Source organism: Talpa occidentalis, unplaced genomic scaffold (genome assembly GCF_014898055.3).
Source record: "Talpa occidentalis isolate TD23 unplaced genomic scaffold, MPIMG_talOcc4v2.1 talOcc4.3, whole genome shotgun sequence".
In the NCBI taxonomy this organism is placed as follows: domain Eukaryota; kingdom Metazoa; phylum Chordata; class Mammalia; order Eulipotyphla; family Talpidae; genus Talpa; species Talpa occidentalis.
This window is the reverse complement of record NW_023603184.1, coordinates 115,176,043-115,201,011: the sequence shown is the minus strand read 5'-3', so window position 1 is coordinate 115,201,011 and position 24,969 is coordinate 115,176,043. Positions and strand designations below refer to the sequence as shown.

The following is a 24,969-nucleotide window of genomic DNA, read 5'->3' as shown; positions in this document are numbered from 1 at the left end:
CATTTTATGAGATTTGAGGAGTAAATCGATAGTACTAGTTACTAAGGTACTATTTACTAAAACAAAGAAGGAAGCAAAATAAAAGAGTAGCAGGCATAATGATCACACCACTTAGAAGTTGGAGTGAGAAGGGAGTTGGAAAAGAGGGTCTCTAGCACTGAACACATGGACTGTGTCCTACAGGGAACACTAAGGAGCTCCGGAATGTTTGCTTCAATTCCAGAATGCAAACATCATGCATAAGCGGACGACCAGCTAGTGGGAATCAGTTTCAAGGTGCTGCTTAGAGACTGGATTATGCAGTATGGATTGTGTGAGACAGAATATGGAGGATATGAGAACAGACAACACAGGAGCCTCGGCTTAGATGAGTGAGGCCCTCAGCGCTGTCTTCTATGAGGGAACTTGCAAGCAATGGTGCATTTGAAAAGGGTGCTAAGAAGACTGATTAAAATGATGGAACATCTGAGAAATTCATCCCTGTTTATAGATCCTGAGGAAGGCAAAGCGAGGTAAGGCCAAGAGAGGTCTGGAGAATGCAAAGGGAATATTGTGGTGATAATAAGTGTCTTCTGTACCATTGACGACAGACTACGTATGAATGGGCTTTATGTTACAACAGGAGAGGGTTTGGTTAGATAGCAAAAGAAACTACTTCAGCAAAAGTTGAGAGACCAAAACATTTATTAAACAGAATATGTATGCATTTTGTAGCTGTACAGGGATAAAACTAAACAGTTAACTTAATTCTATGTTTTGCTAGTTTTTGGTGAGTGTGATGGGCAAGATGTCTCTTTTCCTCTTTTCTAGGTTCTTTCTTTTGACTAAGATTTCCTAAGACCTCACTTGGCCTCCAGTTTTCCCAGTGAATACTATTACTGGAAAATGACAAACTTTCCATATAGGAATATATTTCTTTTTTAAAAATTGAGATCAACTTAACATAAAATTTACCATTTTAAAGTATGCATATCAGTGACTTTTGGTAAATTCACAATGTGGTTCCACTGTCACTGCTATCTAGTTCCAGAACATTTTCACCACCCTAAAAGGAAACCCCATACCCATTAAGCAGTTACCACCTATTCTCTCCTGCCCCACATTCCACACCCCCCCCCCCCAAACCACTATATGTTTTCTGTTTCTGTGGTTTACCTTAAGAATATATATTTCTTTTGGAATCTTCTGAGTTCTGCATTTAATTTTCCAACAAGAAACCGTAGACTACTGAGTGTATCTGTGTGTGTATATGAGGGTAAGAGGTGGTGTTAGCATTCATGAGAAACTTTGCAAGACCTAAACTATTTAAATTGTCAACACAATGTAAAATGTAGGAGGATACTTATTTTTTAATTAGATATATCTTAAATCAGACGTCTGAACTTAAATTTATCAAGTGTCCAGTCACTTATAGGTTATAGAAATGTCAAACAGTTCTTGAAATACACCTGTAACACTGAAAAAGGCTTTTGAATGGCAAAATGGTTTTATAGCTGCTAAGTTATATTAAAAAGTTTCACACCCAACAGAAGTTTTGTCCTGGATTTGAGCTCTTCCTGTATTAGCTGATGATAACCCTAATACTTTTCTTTAGAGAAGCTTAGTGGAGACCATTCTTTATTCTGTGTTTGTCCTGGTAAGCACATCAGATATAGCAGAGGAAACAGGATGCCTGACGGGTAAGTGAAAAAGCAACTTTAAAATAGTAAAACCCCTTTTATTTCCCAACCATAAATACTTATTAATTTTAAATTAAGATATTTTATTCGGGTTGAAATTTTTCAGAAGTTAACCTGTTCACAATTTAAAAACTTTTAAAAAAAATTGAAAATGATCTTTAGGGTCTCTATATTTGAAAACTTCATTTAAAACTTATGGCTTAGTATGATTACATTGACAGGAAAATTGTGTGCTCTGAGTTCTGGAAAAGCTATATATGACTTCTGAAAGAAATCTTAATTTTCAGCCAGTCAGATGCTTCCTTAGAAGGAGGAATAACCAGTTGGGATCTTGTGATTTAAGTGGTGCATTGTAATCTCCACTGTCAAGGTGAGGCAATTACTATCATTTTGCTTGTAATTTGATGACTTTTATTTCATTTTCACTTGCAATTTCTTTCCGTTTCATGATCCCCAACTAGTATCTTCATTGTTCCTGTAAATACTTAGATTTCCCCTCCCAAAGCTCAAACATATCACTGGTTTTGATGTTAAGGATCTTGCTTTTTCTTTCCAATGCATTTTTCCTATGTGATCATAACATCTCCCTTTTTCACCATTCTCTCAATTTGGGCTTCTGGGGACTCCTTGATAACAATGGAAAACAGTTTCACGTTGAAGTAAACATGATTCAGCTAACTATTCCCAAAAACATTTCACAGTATCAACTGTGAACTTTTTCCTTTCTTTTTAACCAACTGAACCTTCTTCTAGCCACCTGAAAGTTGGGGACAGCACACTTGCCATGTGAAAATTAATGTAAAGTTTCTTGCTGAGACAGGCTGTTGGCAAATGTGCAAAGTATCATTATGTTTTGTGCCTTGCTCTTGGACCTATCAAGAAAATCCATTTCTAGCAAGAGATGTTACAATGTAGAGGGATTTAATTTGCCAGTTCATTTTCCATAGGTCCCTCAGTGTGGATACATGAATCTATTTTCCAGTTCAAAAGACAAACCACAATCTTTCTAGAAGTGAAAAGAAAATACTTGAACACTTGAATGTATTGTGAAAAGGAAGGGGGGGTGCAGTTAACAGTGGTAACTAAACTGCAAATCCACTATCTCTGCCCTCCAGACCACATCCCAACTGAATCCAGGGGCACCCCACCCACTTAGACTTGTGGGGCTCCTGATTGAGAATTCAGATAGGACATATATTCATGCTGTCTCCCTTCATTACAGAGTGTCAGTCGGGCCTGTGTCAAGGGTGTACAGTTTGGTTGGAGTTTCAATGTGTGGGATCCACTCCTGGGGGTTTGGCAAGATTGAGAATGGTAAGGAAACTGGTTCCTATATAATAGGGACCAGAATGCCCCAGGGATTTCTGAACAGCAGTAAGAGAAGAGCAGAAAAGTCTAGGAACGATTAACTCTGGTGTTCTTGAGAGTCATTCAGCTGTGTCTCCAGGAGATGACCGAATGGCCTTATCTGGACAGGGGTGGACCCAGGGACACACCTGGGCCTACCGGTATTCCTGGTAATTGCCTGTCAGATAGTAGGACTTTTGGAAGAGAGGAGGGGAAGAGACTCCGGGTGGGGGGAAGGCGCCCTAAGGCTTTAGGGGAGAAGGCAGACTGATGAGGGCGAATGCCTGGCCAGCTTCTTCCTTATTACATCTTCAGGAAGGATGTGAGCACCTGAGTGCCGGGGGTGGGGGCTGGGGGTGAGTCCCTGACTAGCTGCAGGACCCAACATCTCCAAGCCTCTGTTTACTTTTCTGAAAACTCCGCTCTGATCTTTGCTCCCCTTCCTGCCCTTTGATTCTGATTCTTTGAGGGAAGCCCTGCTTTGCACTCCTGCGAAGAAAAAATATTTTCTGCCCCCGGCGAGCCAGAATGGGAAGGCCAGGAAAGCGGCCTAGATAACACGAATTGTATATATTTACAGGCCCATATTAAAAGCCATTTTTGTTTAAAAAAATCAGAGATCCCCCAAGCCTGGCTGCCGCTTTGCAGAGTGCCCATCGGCCCTCCCCGGGGAGGGCCAGGTCGCCTGTGTCCAGCGCCTCCCTGCAGCACCTGCCGGCCCGCCTCGCGCACCCCTTGTCCCCGCAGCTCCCGCACCTTCCCCCTCTCCAGAAACACCCCGCTCCTAGGCTCTCGGTTCCCCTCTCGGGCTGCCTGGAGGGCAGCAAAGCCCGGGGAGTGGAGCGGGCCGAGACGCAGGTCCCGAAGGGCCGCGCGGGTTGTTTGTGGCCGCCGCACGCGGGCGCCCCGGGCGAGCCACCCGGCCTAGGAAGGGCATGGAGGGCGGCATGGAGCGCGGGGCTGGCGGGAGGCTGGCCTCGGGCGGCTGGGACGCAGGGGTGGCCCTAAGAGGGAGGGGGCGGCCCCGAGCCGGCGTCGGCAGGGAGCTCCGCCCCGGCCCGTATAAGTGCTAGGCCGGCCCGGGGCGGCTGCGGCGGCTGTGGCGCGAGCTGGCACCGGGGCGCCCGCACGGCTCCGGCGGCCTGTTGAGCCTCCCACCCGCCTCCATAAGGCTTTGCCTTTCCAACTTCAGCTACAGTGTTAGCTAAGTTTGGAAAGAAGACCAAAAGAAGACGCACGGGCCGCTTTTCTTTTGTTGTTTACCGCAGTAGTCGTTGGGGTCTTTTTGCACAAGGCTGTTGTGTTCCTAGTGGTGCTCTCTTCAGTCCCATACACTCCTGTTAACAAGGACCTCAGGAAGAGCAGCAGCAGCAGAAGAGCAAATCGGGGCGCCTGGTGTCATGACCAGGGCCAGCGAGCAAACCCGCCGGGAAGGATGCTGCGGTGAGTTGAGCGAATGCATATGGGGGAAGCACAGGTTGGGCCCCGGAGACCTGCAGCCCCACGCAGGTTTTGGAGGAATGTGGCTCAGCTGTTAGCCAGAGTGCTTGCTAGCTCTTCTGCAGGGCCGAGGTGAGAAAGGAATTTCAAGGTGTGGGGTAAGAGGCTTGCACGCAGGCAAGGATGGGGTTCACCAGGCAGTTTGGAGTCTCTTGTTTGGAAAAAAAAAAAAAAGTTGAAGAATGTTGAAACAAGAGCATTCCTCTCTGTTTGTGAGGAGCTGTGCGGTTATTGACCAATAGGTCATGGTGAATTTGAGGGATATTAAGTAAACTCAACACATGGATTCCTAGTGGAACTGGTAAAATGTACATGCCTTGTTCCACGAAGTAGTGTTTAATAAAAGCCAGTAAGAAGCATATCAACCTTAGCTCACTCAAGTGACTCTGCTTTTTCCTCTTCCCCTTCTGTGTGTTTGTGCAGGATCCTTCACAAACTACCTGACCTCTGCAAAATTCCTCCTCTACCTTGGTCATTCTCTATCTACATGGGTAAGTAAGAATCTGCAGCAATTCTGACAACATACTTGCACAATTTCTTGTTTCCTGCCATTTGGGCCAGCTGGATTAAGCCATCTTCCAGTTTTGTCATGCAACTAAAGAAACAAATCATCTAAATACATGCACCTTACTGAAAAAGTTATTTTTCCCCTCAGATATTTTCCCACAGGTGTTAGTAAATGCCATTTAATTATTGGGTTATCATACTTTATGTAGATTGACAACTATCCAGAGATGGAATAACAAGGACAGGAATGTTTACATCATTTATAAATTGTATGTTTTATTACTAGGCTTAGTAAACAGTAGTATCTGCTGCTAAGAATGGGTTGATGTTCATATACTTTCTATTCTTTCACATTTAAAATATTTTTCTGTATCCTTCTTTTTTTAAGATTCTAAACTCCAGCATACTACATTTAAAAATACACTAGAATAGTGGAGTGGACTGACTTAGAAAAATAATAACACTCTAAGATTAATTTAAAGATAATTGACTCCAAGAACAAATATCTGAGTGTGAAAATTCTCATCTTTAAACATGTTATCAGTAAGTAGATATGTGTGGAGCATCTCAGGGTATTCCTAAAACCATCATCCCATGAAAATTAGCAACTAATTAATAATCCTCCCTCCAACTTCCTGTGTGGTCTTGGAAGTTTCCCAATTTCCATGGGTCTGGGTTCTTTATTCAGTCCCCTCCTACCCCAAAATACTAATCTGGGAGATTGCTGGATATATACTAAATGATGATTAGAATCTTTAAAATGAAACAATTGTTTGTATTTTTTAAAAGCAATAAATATGAATACATGCTATTCATGCCTCCTATATGATATTTAATTAAAAGAACCATAAGAAAAGAGTAAGAATTTTGTGAATAAATTTTGTGAATATTATTTTTTTTTTTAACTGGAACTTCTGTTGGATCATCCTAAAGACATCATTGTAACTATTGTATGAAGAAATCTGTACCCCATGCCTTTGGGAAATTATTAAGCTAGGTTATTAGATCTTCAAGAAATAAAGTTCAAAGATGGCTTTTTAGAGAGGCAAGCTTCTGTCTTCCAGAGCTTAGGGAGGGATAACTCTGCAAATAACTTATAAATAAAATGGAACTGGTGTGAGTTTGTTTTATTTCCAAAAGCTGATAATTCTAAGTGAAATTGTCCTTTAATTAATCTAAACCAATAGTTTGTTCTTCCAATTTAATTCAGTAAGTAGGAAGTATTAAAACAAACACTAACAAGTGATGGAGATCAGATCTACAATTTTCATCTTGTGTTCTGGACCCATCTCCTAGGGGAAGAAATGCCTCACTTCAGATACTGAATAAGATTAAAGCTTATGTGACCTTTCATTATAGGTTGGGAGGTTCAGATTTTCCAAGAGTGGTACTGTAGCTGTTCTAAGAGGACTTTTTTTTTTGTCATATTAATTAAAATGCAAGAAAAGTAACTGATGCCCTAATTTTATAGTAAGTTGAGCAGGGGGAGTTCTTGTGGGAAAGTTGGATTAAAAAAATAAAACAGGGCCTCCCTAGTGGTGCATCAGGTTGAGCGCGATGCTGTGAAGCTGTCCGCAGCTTCTGCAGTGTGGGTTCTAGTCCCTGCTCGCCAGGGAGATACCCGCATGGCGTGGCACACCTCTCCTATCGCGCCCGCTGCTCCCTTCAGTAGTGTTTTCGGTCGTCTGCCTGTTCTGCTCCCCGCTCTGTCTCTGGTGAATCCTCTCACCCTCCCGCGCCTCTAGCCTGTACCCCAGCTCTTGTATAAAAATAAATAAATCTTTAAAAAAAATGAAAAAATAAAACAACACAGCCTCAACCATATAAGGCTAAGAAGATTCTTATTTCTCATTGCAAAGGAGTATAGAAGGAGAATATTCTAGCTCTAGATAATTCTACCCTTCGAGTTTTGTCTCCTTTTGACATTCAGTCTGATTTTATTACAACAAATGATGTGTGCTTATGTATACACACATGTGTACATATCTGTCCATTCTCCTGCCAACTGTGCGAAATTATGGTTTCCTATACATGAACATATAGGTGTTATGGAAGGAGGTTATATCAGGTTAAATTTGTGTGGGCTGAAATACTTTTTATTTTTGACTCATTTCTATCTGGCAGTGGGTTAATGCATTTTTATTCTATATTATCCAAATATAAAGTACTATAAGAATTGGATACTGTTGTCAAGGAGCTTGTAATATAATTTAGTTATGGACTTTTAAAAATATCACAAAAAAACAACTAAGACAGTGAAAAGTTGTTTATATTTATGTCATTATCTTATGGAGTTTCCATTTATATCCTAGATATCTCTAATAGCTTTAGTCTTTATTTCCTTCAGGTGTCTGCTTGCAGAGGGCTCTGTCAGTACTTCATGTGAAATGCTACCTTCCAGCTCTGTCATCCTTTATTTTCCCTCAGGGCATTTGTACCACATGACCCATTCCAGATTTGTTCTGGTTCCCTGGAATGCAAGCTGTGTGAAAGAATGGACCTTGATTTTCTGGTGCATGCAATCGAGTTGAATACATAACAGCCTCTTAAATAACTATTAAATTGATTAATGACTGTGATCATTCATTCATAGATATTTAGTTGCCTTTGGCTTTCAGTCCACTGGTAATAGATGGACTTGTAAACAAATCAACAAAGTCTGGTGAGAGCATGTGGAAGGCAGGAAATGGTCACGCAGAAGGAATAGGAGGACTTGAGGTGGCACTAGGTCAACATTTAAGCTTGCTTTTTAAGCCCAAGACTTTTGGAAATTGGGGTAACCTCAGAAGTTTTGTTCCTCTTCATCAGGGAGGTTACCTGCCATACAGGAATAAGTAAGAGAGAAAATTTTCTTGTTTAATAGTACTTGTCTTTTAAGGTCTACTCTAGTGGAATCTAAAACAAATTCTTTTGGGGCCTCCCTGGCCTGAGTTCTATCCTTCCCAACCCCCCTATTGCCAAATCTCCCCCACTAGGGAGCTAACCCACATACGGTGCAGCAGACTTTTGTCTCACCCATTGGCTCCCCTTAGCAGTGTATTTCAGTAAATCTGCCTGTTCTGCTCCATACTCTGTCTCTGATGACTCCTCAGCCCCCTCACCCCCCCACACTACTGGTCTACACCCCAGTTTTTCTATGCATAAATAAATATATCTTTTTTTAAAAAATAAATTCTTTTGGGAAAAATAGTAAAAAACAACAACAAACAAACAGAAGCAGTAATCATAGAATAATATTTTTTTATATTAAAAAAGAAATTTACTCCTGGAGGCACCCTATCATTTATGATATTCATGTGCTTTTGTCTTTTCCTTGGGAGCTATTCAGAGGAATGGGGATATTAGCATAAAATATCTCCCTCCCCATCCCATTTTATTCTAATCATATCTAAACTTATTTCTCATGTTAAAGTTTGAGAAAATAAGTTGCTATTCACATTGACATCTTCATCTTAATATACAAAATTGTCTTTTTATTGGTTTTAAACAAATATATATCATACATTTTTAATCACTTACTAAAATGGTATTTGAAACTTCCCATTATCAAAGCAAATTTAAATAAAAGTTATCTCAGATTATTAATCATGGTACTGATTAATTTTCTAACTTCTTGAACATTTATAGGACAAATATAGTGCACAATATGGTCACTAAATCAGTCTAACTATTCTGTATTTCTCTCATTGACAACTGGGATTGATTGCATCACCACTCTTTGTTGTTTCCACGGGTATTTGTTAGGCATTTGCTCTGATGCACTGTGCTGAGGGCTAAGAGTGCAGAAGGTTTTAGAGCTTATTTTCCAGACTATCACGTGAGAATCAATCTTTCAAACATGGTACTTCCACTAGCTTCAAGTTTGTTCGCAAGTTTACTTGACCGTACCATGCTAACCCCCAACTCTTTCATCTTATGTTAATTTTGTATTGCAGTTTTAAATTATGTTCATAATTCTCTACACCAAAGTTTATCTGCCTTGACATTACTGGTGTCTTGGGCTGGACAATTCCTTGTTGTGGGACTGTCCTGTGCATTGATTATGTGGTTGCCAGTAGAACTGCCTCCCCCCCACACACACTAGTTGTGACAACCCAAAACAGCTCTAAATGTTGCCAGTTGATCTCTGGAGAATAAAAACATCCCTCACTTGAGAAATACTGGTTTATGTGAAGTTTACTGCAAATGACTGCTACTGTGTATATGCATCAATTTAAGTTTTGAATGTTACCTTTATTAAATACTTAAATTCATTTCACATACCAGAATAATACTTTGCTTCTGCACATTAAATTTATCAGGAAGATGCAAACAAATTTGGAAGGAACTAAGGAGTGTAAGTACTTTCCGTGGGGTCAAATCATAAGGAACCTAGCTTGGGATTTAGTATCCTGTAGTGATTTCCAAGAATAGGTAATTATAGAACACTGTTGTTCTATTTTATGTTAACGTCAGAAGTCAAGGGTAGTTAAAATCTCATAATAAGGTCCATTATAGATTTCTTACGTATTCATTTACCGAATTCATTTAAAAGTTTCTGTTACTCCACATTTTGTAGCAATGAATTCCAGAATTCTCTGTGTGCTCAGGAAACAAGTGGTTTCTCCTCTTGAAAAACCCATCTGTGTTAAAATGTTAAAAAAAAGACTGCTTTCTTTTGCATTTATTTCTTACATCTTTTTCATGTAGTACCAGAACTTGCCTGTATTGATTTCATTTTTCTGATTGTTCTGCTATTTTATGACTTTGAAACTTATTTGTAAAATAGAACCTAGGATTTGGAATGTTAGAGGTAAAAGTTGAGATCATAAAGTTCAGACTTACAATTTTATAAATTGGGAAACTGTCTATTTCTTGACATTCAGGGCATACTAATGTTTGTCAGTTATACCATAGCTTAAGTCTGGTTCAGTAACAAACCAGTTTATGCTTCTCGAATTGGAATAGACAAATTCTGTGCCTGACAACACTTGAAAACATGAATAGCTTTTCTCTCAAAAAACCTTCTTGGTCTGGAATCTGCTCTTTTCCTTCCTCAGAGTGATTAGGAGTGTGTGTATTTCATTAATACATGCCTTTTCAGGTTTCCTTAGGAAATGGGCAAGAGTATCTTCCATTGTGCCAGGATGAACAGTTTTAACACCTGAATGTTGACTTTGGAAAAACTCCTGATGTTTCTGGAAAGTGCCCTTTTGATATGAAAGCAACTTCCTGTGTGTAATTGAATAGAAACTAAAGTTTTATCCAAACATTTCTTTTCTTATTCAAGGGAGATCGGATGTGGCACTTTGCAGTGTCTGTGTTTCTGGTAGAACTCTACGGAAACAGCCTCCTCTTGACTGCAGTCTACGGGCTGGTGGTGGCAGGGTCTGTTCTGGTCCTGGGAGCCATCATTGGCGATTGGGTGGATAAGAATGCCAGACTTAAAGGTGAGTGGTGCTATAACTAAGACTTTGTATTGACAGAATCAGTGCATTGAGCCAGAGAGAAACCACTGTGACTAACCCAGTGTGTGTCTGAGTGAGGGGGGCTGAGTGGCAGCTCCTCTGTCTGAAAGGTCGTGGGGCTCCTGCACAAAGTTGGAACGCAAGGACTTTACGCTTATAGATCTTTTTTTGTTGTTTCTTTGACTGTTCATAAATTCCACTTGTTAATGATTAACACCGTGGCACTTTTCTGAGAACCATGTTAAACATTAAAAGTTTGCCTAACTGTGGCATCCTTTCTAACCATGGTTTACACTGGAGTCCCTTTAGTGTGATGTTCCTGGGACAGCTTGAACACATGTCCTCTGGGTTACTGTGTTTTACAGAGATCTGTGAGGAATGTAAATTCAAAAGAACAAGCCCAAGTCTGAGTCACAGAAATCTAAATTATAAATTTTTGAGAATAAAGATGAAATAATAATAATTTGCCATTTATTTTAGAACATCAATAGTGAAATCATTCAGTTGTGTATAGGAAAAAGAGAAAGTAAGCAATTCATTTATTCAGACTATTCAGGAAATATGAATAATCATTCAGAAACATTTCCTGAATTGTTCAGTCCATGTCTGTCTTAGATGTTGGGGAAAGATTGAGATGCCATTAATTTCTTTCATTGCATGACTAATGGAGAGTCATTAGACTATCAAATTCTGGACTTTTTTCTGTTTTGAGAATGGCTAGATCAAAAAGTTTATATATATAAAAGTTCTGTTTCCTAAACCGAAATTCCTACTTCATTATATCATTATACAAAGCACTTAGTATATTGTAAATAAAGACTTTAGCATTATGATCGTTGAAAACTGAAATTGTAGGTTAGCAAAGACTATTGAACTGGATGAGGAAGAATGTGGTGCATGGCAGGCTGTCATGTTATCAACTGATATGTCATCTTCCATGAAAATCTTTTTTGATGTCTCTAAGTTGAGTTAACCCTTTCTTCCTCTGTGCTTCCATGAGACTTTGTTAATAATCTCTGCTGTTGCTCTTACACTGTTATTCTGTTCACATATCTGCCCCTCCTCTAGTCTATGGGGTCCTGAAAGCTGCGAACCTCATTCAGTTCATATTTCATCCTTGTGTCATGAGTGAATGTGTGCATGAATGAATTATATATTAGGATTTTATTTCAGATTAATTTCAGGAAGCAGTTTGTTTTGTCTTGAGGCTTTGGTATGACCTTCCAAGCTACTGTGAGTTTTAATGTCTTTGAAGACAAGAACTGTAATTATACCTTACACATACAACAATGTATTTTTCAAAGTGCTTTCATAAGTCTTTTATTTGAGCAACATAATGACCCCATAAAGTGAGGAAGCAGGTATATGTTATTATCCTCATCTTATAGATACAAGCATAAGAGACATTAGGTATCCTGTCCTAGATCATCTACCCTAGTAAATGGTAAAAGACTGCAAGTTATCCCCACCTGGTATACATGCCTGTTCTCATTCCACTGCTTTTTCTATATCAGTGCCTCACTCTGAAAAAGTTGGTGTTTTCTTTGAGGGAATATGTAGCTTAGAATTTCGTAGTAAAGGTAAATAGCATTAGTTTTCCCCCCAAAAAATGTACTTCTACTCTATTATTGGCCAATTTTTACATGTCTTTTCTACTTATACCATCTTTGCAGATTAGGCTGGCTGTATAGGGGGTAATAGATTTGGTAATCTCTTCCTCAACTTCCTCTGCCATCTCCTACTTGTTCTTATTACTTGTTCTGAGTAATAAAAAGCAGAGAGATGTAATTTAGTTCCATTTATGATAGTAAATTTTTAGGAGAATAATCTAAATGAAAAAAAATGTGGTCATCTTGAATGGCTTCAACTAACAGGAAGAAGGTGGGTATTTAGGCATTTTGTGTGCTGACTTTACTGGTCTGATGTGATCTTCTGGGTCACACTGAAAGCAGTTGAGGCAAGATTTAGTGTAGGCATTTTTTTTTTCTTATAATTTGAACATGCATTAATGTAGTATAAAAGTATAATGTGCATTTATGTGTGGATAAATACTGTGTTAATGTGAATAAAATGCAGCTGCCCTGAGACATTTTGGTATACTCAGTACTTTGTTTCTCCTTCTATACAGTGGCACAGACTTCCCTGGTGGTGCAGAATGTTTCGGTCATCCTGTGTGGAATTATCCTGATGATGGTTTTCTTACATAAAAATGAACTTCTGACCATGTACCATGGATGGGTTCTTGTAAGTTCTCATTGAGATTCTTCATGGCAGAAAAGTGAACATCTGGTGATGGTAAAAGAGGAAAACCCTTAGAGGCTAGGGAGTGTCATTTTGCAAATGGGATCTTTAAATATTGACTTCTGTGTCTACTTTAATATTCCCTTATGTTTTTATTTTTTTGCCCACAATAGGCATTCATTAATTGTTGTTTGAATTTAACTTTTGTCCTACTAGGTATTTTTCCAATTTGTTTTTAATGGCATTTCTAAGATTTTATTATATAATTTACTTGTTAGTTAATTTTCAGTTCATTAATATTAGCCTGTAATTTGTTTGTACTATATAAAATTATTATTCTTGTATATTAATCAGTCGTGTGTTCCTTCAGTAATAACTGAAGGTGTTTTTGTTCGGGGACATGGACTAGATAGCGTCTCCCACTATGATTTCATAATGGCTTGATGGAAAAGAAGATAAAACATGGGGTGTAGTGGAAAACAGTGGGTCTGATGTCACTATTGAATATTGTTGTGCATATTTGGATTGACATTATAGAATTTCAAAGCTAGGTAGGATACTCAAAATCGTCTAGTCTGTTCCCTTCATTTTTTAAAAGAATTTGTTTTCTTACATTATTGTTAATATTCCCTTCATTTTGTTGATGAAAAAACTAAGACAAAGTAACACTAGCTGATTGCCCGTAGTCATGCAGGTAAAGGTTGTCAGAACTCTCACTTAAATACAGGTCTTCCTTCCCCTGCAGCATTTTATTTTATCTTACTACTGTTTCTGTAATCTTTAAAAAAAAAATTATTGAGGTAACATTGGTTTACAACACTGTATATAATTTAGGGGAACAGGTTCCCACCTCCTCAGATACTGTCACTACACCAAGCTCACCACCAAAACACCCATAGGCCATTGGGCCCCTTCCCACCTCTACCCCTACCCCGGCCCTCCCTACCCTTCTAGTAGCCTCAGTTTTGCAATTACATTTCTAGGATTTGTTTTGGCTTAGTTCCCCATCATTGTTTTTTCAAGAGATCTTTTTCTGGGAAATATTAAAAACTACCACTATGTTAACACTTATGACAACTGTGACATAAATGTGCATATGACTATTAGAATTTTTGTATAATGTGCACTACAGATGGTGTGGATTTGGAAGACACTATGCCCATTATTTTACCACCTATATTTGTTATTTTGTATGTACACAATAAAAGGATTGCTTATAAATGAAATTAAAATCAAATTTTATTATGCCAAATCCATTTTTAAACTGTAATTGTACAGTGAGGTAGGCACAGTGTGGGAAACTGACATTTTAACTCAACTTTTCATTATAATTCCTTAGACTTCCTGCTATGTCATGATCATCACTATTGCAAATATTGCAAATCTGGCCAGTACAGCAACTGCAATCACAATCCAGAGGGATTGGATTGTTGTTGTTGCAGGAGAAGACAGAAGCAAATTAGCAGGTAATTTGATTTTCTCTTTCAACTAAATGGGTCATATTAGGATTCACTTTATTTTTTTTTTTTAAATATTTATTTATTTATTTATTTATACAAGCACTGGGTACAGTCAGAAGCGCGGGAGGGTGAGAGAATTCACCAGAGCCAGAGCAGGGAGCAGAGCAGGCAGAAGGACTGAAGTACACTGCTGAGGGGAGCAGCGGGCGGCAGGAGAGGTCTGCGCGCCATGTGGGACCCTTCTCCATTGGCCCGGGGAGAAGCTGGGGATCGAACCGGTGCTGCAGAGGCTGCGGGCAGCTTCGCAACCCAGCGCTCAACTGCTGCGCCACCGGGGAGGCCCAGGATTCACTTTAAATCAGTGATAACAAATGAGACTAAGCTTTTTTTCTCTGGGTTCTTTAAAGAATAGTACGTTGACATTATAATCTTTTTCTTGCCACACTGTCAGTATCATGCAAAAATTTATCTCTCTGCCTTGAATTTAATTTATACGATGGTGAATTTCTTTTTTATCGGATGCAAACCTAGCAAATGAAGAACATTTCTTGTGAGTTCTCTGTTAACAGTTTCTAAATGGTTGACTTAATCCTTTAGAGCAGTAAAAATCTGACTTGGAATTTTATCATGTCCTGCTATGGCTATTGTAATACTATAGATAATATTGTAAATACTATCTACTGGTCACACTATGATATTATTTTTCTCCAAATAAAATGGAATCAACTTAGTTCTGAGAGACTATAAAAGTTAATTACTTTAACTTTTAAGTTATGATCTATAGTTTACAATCTTAGTTGTCCATTGGAAACATATATAAAAGGCCAAAGAAAGACTGAAGGACATTTGAAAAGCGATGTGTGCTGTTATATCAATATCACTTGTGCTCAGAATAACCTACCTCACTTGACATCCCCTACCTACCCCCCTACAAAACACAGACCTGAATTGGATGGGTAATTACATAGGGTGAAGGAGGATGGGTACACCTATCTCCACATCACAACAGTTGAATCAACAACTCGGTTAGTCACTGAGATAATGGGTATCACAAACACATTGCCTAACCATCCTGATAGACAAGAATGTCATTCCTGGTGACTTAAATGGCTTGTCTCAGGACATAGGAGTCAAGATTAGGCATTAGGGTTAGCAAGCAACTTTGGTTATTTTTTATTTATTTATGCATACAAGAGCTGGGGTGTAGGCCAGAGGTATGGGGTGGTGAGAGGACTCACCAGAGACAGAGTAGGGAGCAGAACAAGTGGATCCACTGAAATACACTGCTGAGGGGAGCAGTGGGTGAGGTCTGCTGCACCATGTGGGTTAGCTCCCTGGCTGGGGATTAAACTCATGCTATAGTGTCTGTGGATAGCTTCATAGTGCTGCAACTTAACCCCTTGCACAATCAGGGAGGCCCACAAGCAATTTTGTTTGACTGAACAATGGGAATTATAAAGTACATACATACATACATACATACATACATATATATATATATATATATATATATATATATATATATATATAAAGGAGGTGGTGAGAGAGGGAGAGCAAAATCTGTGAAAAGTCATCACTTTGTGGTGTCAGTATTACAACCAAGATAGAAATCCTTCACTGTGATTTTACAGGATAGGGTGTGTGGGGGGTTGGGGGATGAATTTTGCTCAGGTGATGCTACTCTCAGAAATTCTCTCTGAAGCTTAAGTAGTGAAACTCCCTGGTTTTTCTTCCTGTTTTCATTTACTAATTGGATATAATTCCATGTCTCTTATCACATTGAATTATTATATAAGACTGTCATTTTTGTGTTTTTCTTGTTGTTTACTTTCTCTTTTTAATGTGTTATTTTAAGTAACACATGTCTCTTTCTTAAATTTCAAAGGGTCTAAAAGGACATATTTTGGAAATAGAGCACACATACAGCCCACAAAAGAATTTGGGGAAGAAGTTGACTTTTGAAATAATTTCCTTTCCCTTATCTGAATTTCTTAACTCATCTTGAAAAAAAAAAAAAAGACCAAGTTTCTCGGAATATTTAACTTGTTCTAAATATATAAATAAATAACTGAACAACAAAAGAATATAACTGTGGGATCTTTCTGGCCATGAAGTGATTATCCCTGAACAACAACAAAAAATATGACTGGCCATTTCATAACTGTCCTACTTTATATTGGGAATTACTGCAGAGTGGAAGAATCTAGGCCAACCAGTCTATTTTCTAACCCTCTGGAGTTGCTCAAGTTTCAGAAAGGGAGTAAACTGCCTGTTGAACTCTTGTACCCTGTGAGTTAGCTTTTAATAAATGGTACTCTGTAGCATCTAGCCAGCAGTGGTTACTATCCTAGTGAAAAAAAAAAACAAACTCCATAATGTCTCTCCTCAAGTTTCATGAACTCCGCATTTGTGTTCCCTAAAAATTATCCTTCCAAACAGGATACTAAACTTCTGTCATATTGTGAGTCCGCAAACTCTAACCATGGATATTTAGTGCCATTTCTAATACAAGGCAGATTAGATCTAACATTAGAAAGAGTGGAGAAAATGGAGGCAGATAAAGGAAAAAATGAAGAGAGAAGGAAAAAGCAGAACTAGTGGAGATTTCAGCTGCTGCCTTGGGTGCATCTGAAGTTGTGTGTTTGTACACAGATGTACCTATTCCAGTCAGGAATGATAGAAGTTTATGCAGGTGGTTTTCTGAGGTTGCTGTCAACACCTGGTGTCAGAAACCCAAGAAGCGGACTGGAAAGGAAGGCTGAGCTATGTGTATTATGTGTGCCTGTGTGTGTGCCGGGGTGGGGGTGGGGGCGAGGGCTCACGGGGAAGGGCTGTGCACATGAAGAGGAAAAGTGGTGAGCTGAATACTAATTACCCCCATTCCTTTATGCCAGCATTTCTTAATTTCCGAGTTGGGTTTAAAATTGGAAGTTGTATTGCTGAGGGTAAAGAGCAGGAGGAAATCATCCCTGGAAGGTTACAACGTTGTGAAATTTCAGTGCATCAGGTCAAAATGTAGCTGTTAACCTTCTAGCTTAGGCAACCCCTAGAAAGGTACTGTTTTTCACAAATAATAAGTTAATTAACATGTTAGCTAATTTGTCTAGGTACCAAAGTTTTATTGCAACATTCTCTAGTACCATAATCCTTAGCATGTCAAATCTGTCTGAACTCACTTCCTTTTTCCAGACTTTTTACTCTGTTGTTTTGTTTTCTTCTCTACTTCCTTTGTTAATCATTCTTCAGGGTTTTTTTGTTCACCATTCTCAAGAAGCATCTCCTGATTAACTTGATCAAGTATGACAGAAAAATTTCTTGTTTGAACTATATTGACTAAACATCGAAATAGGGAGACAAATCTGCTAGCTGCTGTTTGCTCAGTAAATATGTTTGTTGTTGTTCTCTGAGACGTAATATGCCCTTTATAAAAGCAAGTCGTTATTTAATGCCATGGTCTGTGTCACAGCTGTAGCTGAAAATAGTTAAACTAGAATTAAATGAGCACACATATATGTGTTTACATAAGAATAAATGTAATTTGTAAAAAGGATATGTTTACACATTCAGAGTACTGAGCCTGCTCTAGCCTATTACAAATAAAATGAGTAGGTCTTTTTCAAAAATTATTTTTTGATTCATCTTGCTTCTGAGAAATAAATGCTGCTTGTTGATACTACACTTGTACTAATGCCTAAACTTCATAAACTTATGAAATATAGAAGTAGAAATTGGTGGCATTGAGAAGCTTTCTAAAGTACTGGACAACTGAGCTATAAAAGAGTAACCAATCATTTTAACTAAAATACTTTTGCCGTTATTGTGCTGGGCTTCAGATCCAAGTGTATGTTTTCATTAGTACTTCATTTTTGGATTCACATTATTAAATGATTACTTCTACACCTCTATAGCATATGAGTTGGAAATTTATTTGTGAGGGGCAGATGGACGTTAGTGAAGCCTGTGCAAAAATGGCCACAGGTAAGAGCAATGAAAACTGCCTTTGCCTCTCAAGTGAAAGGTGAAGTATATCAAAGTTCTCCTCTTATCATAGAAGCTTTATACTCTTGTAAGGCTAATTGGAAGGTAATCGAGGACCAGGAAGAACTAAAGAAGGAATGAAGGCAATTTTATTTTCTCTTAATGTACTTATTAGTCATAAATGGCTTACTCCTTAAGGTGCCTCAAATGATTCATACAGATTTATCTCATTAATTTTTACTCTACTCTCTAAGATAGAGAATGAGAAAGGAGGTCATTTTCTTGACTTCCTCTCCTTTCTTCATCTTGCCCTCCACTCTGACTCAGCTGTATGTCCCCATGGATACATATCTATACCTACACCTTGTCATGAAGGCCTAAATCTTCCTCTTCTATAATCCTCCCCTTATGTAATCTTAATCTTAGCATCCTTGTCTAACTCACTTCTTTCTAACTCACTTCTTCTGTTGCCCCAGCCCCAACAATTCTCCTATCTGGTTGGTACCTACAAGTCATGAATTGTGCTACCTTTTCACTGCTCATGACTTCTCTTTCTTACCCAGTTTAAATTCAAAGCTCGGGCCTCCCTGGTGGTGCAAGGGGTTGAGATGCAACCTATGAAGCTATCCGCAGCCACTGCAGCACGAGTTCAATCCCCGGTCAGGGAGCTACCCACATGGTGCAGCAGACCTCTCCTGCCTCTCCTGCTGCTCCTCTCACCAGTGTATTTCCATCAATCCGCCTGTTCTGTTCCCCACTCTCTCTCTGGTGAATTCTTTCACCTCCACACCTCTCCTCTGGCCTGTGCCCCAGTTCTTGCATGCATAAATAAATAAATCTTTAAAAAAAATAAATTCAAAGGTCAGCAATTCTGACTTGAATGCCTTTTGGCTCTCCTAAGATATTCTGTTTAAATCCAACTCTCCACAGTAGAACATGGCTGGAGAGAAACACACAACTTGGTTCACTGTTCTCATGTGAAGTTGATGATCAGGTTCAAGTTGGCCCACTCATGCTGCTTGATGGTTATGTTATTTTCTTTGGTCTCTTCCTTCTGCCGCCCTCCTAGAGGACTATTTCTGACTTCCTCCTCTCCCAGCCTCATTTTCACTGATGACCTAGCTCTGTGTTTTACTGAGAAAATGGAAAGAACGAGGAGTGCTTCCATGTGTTATGACCTTCCTATGGCACTTCCTACTTGTACTTGAAGCTATGTATATTGCTGAGTTGTCTGTGCTCACTTTCCCCTCTTATCTTCCTTGCTTTGCTTTCACAATGCCAGGAGGTGACATTCACATCGTGAATCCAGTGGGCACCATTCACTTCTATTATAAATGATTTTCCCTGGAGCTGGCCTGACCCTTTAACCAACTTTAGCCAGACATTTGCCCCCATGCGCTACCAGAACTCCTCTTTCTGATGTGCTAGTACCTTCTACATGACCAGTCTAGTGTTTCTCAGTGCATATCTTTGTTGACATCAGTAGCATGTGCCAGATGATTAATCCCTCCTCTTTGAAACACTTCTCTCTCCTAGAACATTATATTCTGGCTTTTTTTTTTTTTTTTTTTTTTTTTGCTAATTCCTCCTTACCTTCATAATCTCTAAATATTGTCATGAACAGGACTCAGAGCTCACACTGTATCTCTTCTCAGTCTGCACTCATTCTCTTGATGTTCTCATCCAGTGCCATTCCTTTGAAAATCTACCATCTGATGACTCCCAAATCTGGCTTATTCTTCTTCCCTACACGTCATAATTATACATTTGACTGCTTGGGTTATGTGACCTTTTGAACATCATTAAGCCTATCAAAATCAACATCTCTAAGCCCAAACACTTGTTCTTTTGCACCAAACCTAATTCTTCTGAATAATTTCCTTAAGAATCTCTGAGTCCTTCAAAGTCTTCCATTTCCCAGTCAGTAGCAATGCTGTCCCTTCAATAATTACTCAGGAAAAGAGCTTTAGAATCAACCCAATTCCTCACTTTCTATCATACTCCATATTGAATTGTTTGCAAGTGTTCCTGACTGCTTTTAAACTATATTCATTATCTTTCTCTATTGATATTGTTACTGTCCTGGTCCATACCATCATCAACTCCTGCTTGTGTTACTGCCCCCACCCCGCCACTATACAGTTTTTTTCTCAACTCAGCAGCCAAAATGAACCTTTAAAACCATGTTAGACTGTGCCACCTCTCTTTTCATAAGCTTTCAAAGGCTTCCTGACTCATTCATTGTAAAAGTCAAAAGGCCATATAATCTTCCCAGGCTTTCTACCACTTCATGTCTTTGCTGTGATGCTCTCTTTACTATGTGTGTCCTTCCCTTGCCATATTTAAAACAAGTTCTCCTTTACACTGAAAATTCTCTATGCTCAGTACTCTGCTTTATTTTTCACCATAATATTTTATGAACATCTGAATTTATATTTATGTGCTTATTAGTTAATTGTCTTTTCTAATGGGTATTATAAATTTGATGAAGACAGGGAAGCATAGTCTTCATTTTTTTTTCAAAAATAGTGCCAACCTCATAATAGACATTTAATCAGTGTTGGAAAAAATAAAGCCAGAATCACTATTGTATTTACTTTATTTTATTTTTATTTTTTTAAAGATTTATTTTTTCATGCATACAAGAGCTGGGGTACAGGCCAGAGATGCAGGGGGTGGTGAGAGGATTCACCAGAGACAGAGCAGGGAGCAGAACAGGCAGACTGACTGAAATAACACTGCTGAGGGGAGCAGCAGGCGAGACAGTAGAGGTCTACTGCGCCATGTGGGTTGCTCCCTGGCCAGCTGGGGATCAAACTAGTGCTGCAGAGGCTAGGGATTGCTTCATAGTGCGGTGCTTAACTCCTTGCACCACCAGGGAGGCCCCTATTGTATTTATTTTAAAAGCTGATGTGAGAATAATTTGTACAATACCAAGGGACTAGTGACTGAGGCACATTTAATGTGACTTGCTTTAAACAACTAATGACTTTCTAACAAGATGGTTTGCTTACTGAGTTCTTTTCTAAAATTTACATTTTAGAACTCTACATTATGCATGTTTATTATGTAAGTGAACTATCTCTCTTTGATAGGTTTGCACACTTATCTTCCCTCTCACCTCCCTCTGTAGATATGAATGCCACCATACGAAGGATTGACCAGTTAACCAATATTTTGGCCCCCATGGCTGTCGGCCAGATTATGACCTTTGGCTCCCCAGTCATTGGCTGTGGTTTCATTTCGGGATGGAATTTGGTATCCATGTGTGTGGAGTACTTTCTGCTCTGGAAGGTTTACCAGAAAACCCCTGCTCTAGCTGTGAAAGCTCTTCCTAAAGTAGAGGAAGCTGAGTTGAAGCAGCTGAATTTACACAAAGGTAAACTCAATACAACAATCAGTCCTTTTATTCTGATGTTCAGACCTTAAATGTTGGTGAAGACCAAAACTATTTTGAATTTATATCAGGTTTTATTACCACTGAAGGCCTTCATGAGCTTAAATATGTCACCTTGTCAGGAGAGTCAAAACCCAAATATTTGAGGGTCTCAGGAATAACTCTGGGGTGAACCTCCAGGAATTGAAATGGGACCCTTGGCCTTTACAGAGAGGTAATTGGGAGATTACTGAGCAAGTTTGAGCTGTAGTAATGAGAAAAACAGTGGGGGGAAAAGAGAACAAGAGAATCTCTGTAAGTTTGTATTGTGGGGAGTTTTATAGGACATTTGTGGGACAGCAGAGGGGTGTGAGAATATGAAGGTAGGAGGGCATTTCCCTAGAAGAGGAGAGGCAGTTGTATTTCTGGCCTAATAAAATCATAACAGGGCCCCCAAAATAAGATACTGTGTTTTCTTGGACAGTAGTTATATCTAATGAGTTTTCCTATTATTTACTTATACTTAGTATAATTTATAAGAGAAGGAGAGAAGGGTATCCGTAATATTTTAACATAAGTGCTACTTTGGAGATTGTTTTTGGCTGGAATTCTTAGATTAGTACAAGAAAATACATACTATATTGTAGAGTCAAGGTACCCATGAGAGAGGGAAATGAGAATAAAAAATACTGATAATTGGCATTCCCTTTCCCCAAATAATGATGTCTTTTATTAACAGAAACTGAGCCAAAACCCCTGGAGGGAACTCATCTACTAGGTGAGAAAGACCCTAACATCCGTGAGCTTGAACCTGAACAAGAGCCGAGCTGTGGCTCCCAGATGGCTGAGCCCTTCCGCACCTTCCGAGATGGCTGGGTCTCCTATTACAACCAGCCAGTGTTTCTGGCAGGCATGGGTCTCGCTTTCCTCTATATGACTGTCCTGGGCTTTGACTGCATCACCACAGGGTACGCCTACACTCAGGGGCTGAGTGGGTCCATCCTCAGTATTTTGATGGGTGCCTCAGCCATAACTGGAATAATGGGAACAGTGGCTTTTACTTGGCTTCGTCGAAAATGTGGCTTGATTCGGACTGGTCTGATCTCAGGATTCGCACAGCTTTCCTGCTTGATCTTGTGTGTGATCTCCGTGTTCATGCCTGGAAGCCCCTTGGACTTGACTGTATCTCCCTTTGAAGATATCCGATCTAGGTTCATTCAAACCGAGTCCATGCCTGAACTTACACCCACAGAAACACCTGAAATCACCCTCACAACTGAAGTGCACATGTCAAATGGGTCTAACCCAGCTAATACTTTCTCAGCAATGACTGCTAACTCTGAGTCCATGATCTCCGTCAGTCTGTTGTTCGCAGGCGTCATTGCTGCTAGAATCGGTAAGATGTCTTGTTTTGTATATTTAATGAACAATGTCTTTCTGTGTATTCACGGAATTCAATAATAAGTGATCTAAAATATTCCCTGAGGGTTATTTTAAGCACAATCCACTATTTATCCTTATGTTAATCCTGTTTTTAGTTAGAAATGTTAACAATGGAGTTTTGTTTGTATGTATGTACATATACTTTCTTAAAACCTGCTTCCAGCTTGAAAATTGTTTCTAAATGAATATCTAAGGTATTACTCTTTTAATGTACTTTAATTAAAAATATATTAGCTATAATAATTATGCTTTTATTTAGTAATTTAGAATCTTTGTGTTGTTTTCACTCTACCAAATAGTCTGTGGGACTATAATTTAGAGAAAATTCCTGGGACAAGGAGGAGAAAGTGGTGTTTTTAGTGAAAACCAAAAAAAAAATTGGTAGTTAGAATAAAAGTCCTTTAAAGGGCATCTCTAATATGTATTTATTGTATACTTTGCCAAACAAATGGATTTTATAGCTCTGAAAGGATACGTACTGTAAAGACGTCTAACAAAGCAGTGTTTAAGTAATCATTAATAGAGTACTGATGAATTATCTTTTCCTGAACTCGTTCTTGAAATGAAACCATATTTATCTTGAGATACAAAGCAGCACATTAATTTATCTAAGAAATTAATATTCAAGCAAGACAGCTTTATAGTAGGGGTTTTAGAACCGAAGCAATAAATGTAATAATGGTTTTAAAGTTTCCTTACACTTTGACCATAACAATATATTAGGTCCATTCATTTTAAACTTTAAAGACACAAGCAATTATTATCATCGAATTTATTATGTCTCTCATTTTAGTTATGCTTTCATAGTATGAATAAACAGAAAAACAGAAATAAGAAGTTTATATATTTAGACCTATTTTTGTCTGGTGGCTGTAAAAGTCATTTCTTGAAGCCACTCACAACCTAGTATTTATTAATGAAAATAATATTCTAAGACAAACTGTGATAAATATATATGTATGGTGACCTTAAGGCGGTAGGGCTCAAGTATGTATTTTACTTAATAGAGCTTTAATCTAAAGTTACATGTTAAAATTCAATCTTTAAAAACTATTTTTCATTGTAGGTCTTTGGTCCTTTGATTTAACTGTGACACAATTGCTTCAAGAAAATGTAGTCGAATCTGAAAGAGGCATTATAAATGGTGTACAGAACTCCATGAACTACCTTCTTGATCTTCTGCATTTCATCATGGTCATCTTGGCCCCCAATCCTGAAGCTTTTGGCTTGCTTGTATTGATTTCGGTCTCCTTTGTGGCAATGGGCCACATCATGTATTTCCGCTTTTCCCAAAAAATGCTGGGCAACCGGCTGTTTGTCTGTGGTTCTGATGAAAAAGAAGTTATGAGTGAAAATCAAATTAATACATCAGCTGTGTAAGACAGTTTTCGCTGTTGCTGTCCCTGTTACAAGATTGTATAGAGTACATGTGCTTATTTTGTACTTAGATTTCCAATAAAAGTCTGGGTGTTTCTCTCTGGTTTTACCATAGCTATACCTTGAGGACTAAAGCTATTTAGGAAACAAAGTCAGTAGAAATGGGCTGGTTTAGTTCTACATTTATAGAAAAAAAATAGGGAAAGAAGAACTCAGTTTCAATATGGAGACTAAAATGGTCATACTAATTTTTCCTGAGTAGATAATATTTTACACGAAAGAGTGGTTAGTCATGGAAATTAAGTTATTCTTTGGCAGATAATTATTATCTGTACTGGAGTTCAGATGTCAGTTTTCCCTGAAACTCATTCTTACTCAGTTTTAACTAATTTACCTTTTTTTTTTTTTTTGGTGTCTTATTCTCAGTTACATTATAAAAACTAATTCTGCTCCAAGTGTGAAGATTAAACTTTGATAACTAGTATTGCCCTTATTGATCCTATTGATCTTTTAAGGAATTTACATGTATGTGGAAAAACAAAGTACTTAACTAGAATAACTAGTCAACTAGTTATGAGTTAACCTTAGAGAGTGCCTTCATATTTTTATTATCA

At 38.6% G+C, this 24,969-nt stretch overlaps 1 protein-coding gene and 1 long non-coding RNA gene across 3 annotated transcripts; both read left to right on the top strand.

The window, feature by feature from the left end:
* Positions 1–238: 238 nt before the first annotated feature.
* LOC119254804 (uncharacterized) lies at positions 239–2,987 on the top strand. 2 transcript variants are annotated; one of them, XR_008553424.1, is made up of 4 exons: positions 239–512; positions 1,595–1,679; positions 1,967–2,049; positions 2,902–2,987. It is a non-coding gene; the product is annotated as an uncharacterized LOC119254804 (long non-coding RNA). The 2 variants fall into 2 exon arrangements; XR_005127359.2 differs by lacking the exon at positions 1,595–1,679.
* Positions 2,988–4,109: 1,122 nt separating this feature from the next.
* Positions 4,110–24,466, top strand: SLC40A1 (solute carrier family 40 member 1). The gene is made up of 8 exons (XM_037523691.2): positions 4,110–4,469; positions 4,950–5,017; positions 10,303–10,462; positions 12,609–12,724; positions 14,061–14,187; positions 21,293–21,538; positions 22,275–22,931; positions 24,045–24,466. Exons 1-8 carry the CDS (start codon positions 4,427–4,429, stop codon positions 24,356–24,358), a joined length of 1,731 nt encoding a protein of 576 aa, XP_037379588.1. The 5' UTR covers positions 4,110–4,426; the 3' UTR covers positions 24,359–24,466.
* Positions 24,467–24,969: the final 503 nt, after the last annotated feature.

Coding starts and splice junctions, on each gene's coding strand:
- SLC40A1 (XM_037523691.2), top strand. CDS start 4,427: ATGACCAGGGCCAGCGAGCAAACCCGCCGGGAAGGATGCTGCG. Junction 10,463..12,608: donor TAAGAATGCCAGACTTAAAG/GTGAGTGGTGCT, acceptor CCTTCTATACAG/TGGCACAGACTTCCCTGGTG. Junction 14,188..21,292: donor AGACAGAAGCAAATTAGCAG/GTAATTTGATTT, acceptor CTCCCTCTGTAG/ATATGAATGCCACCATACGA.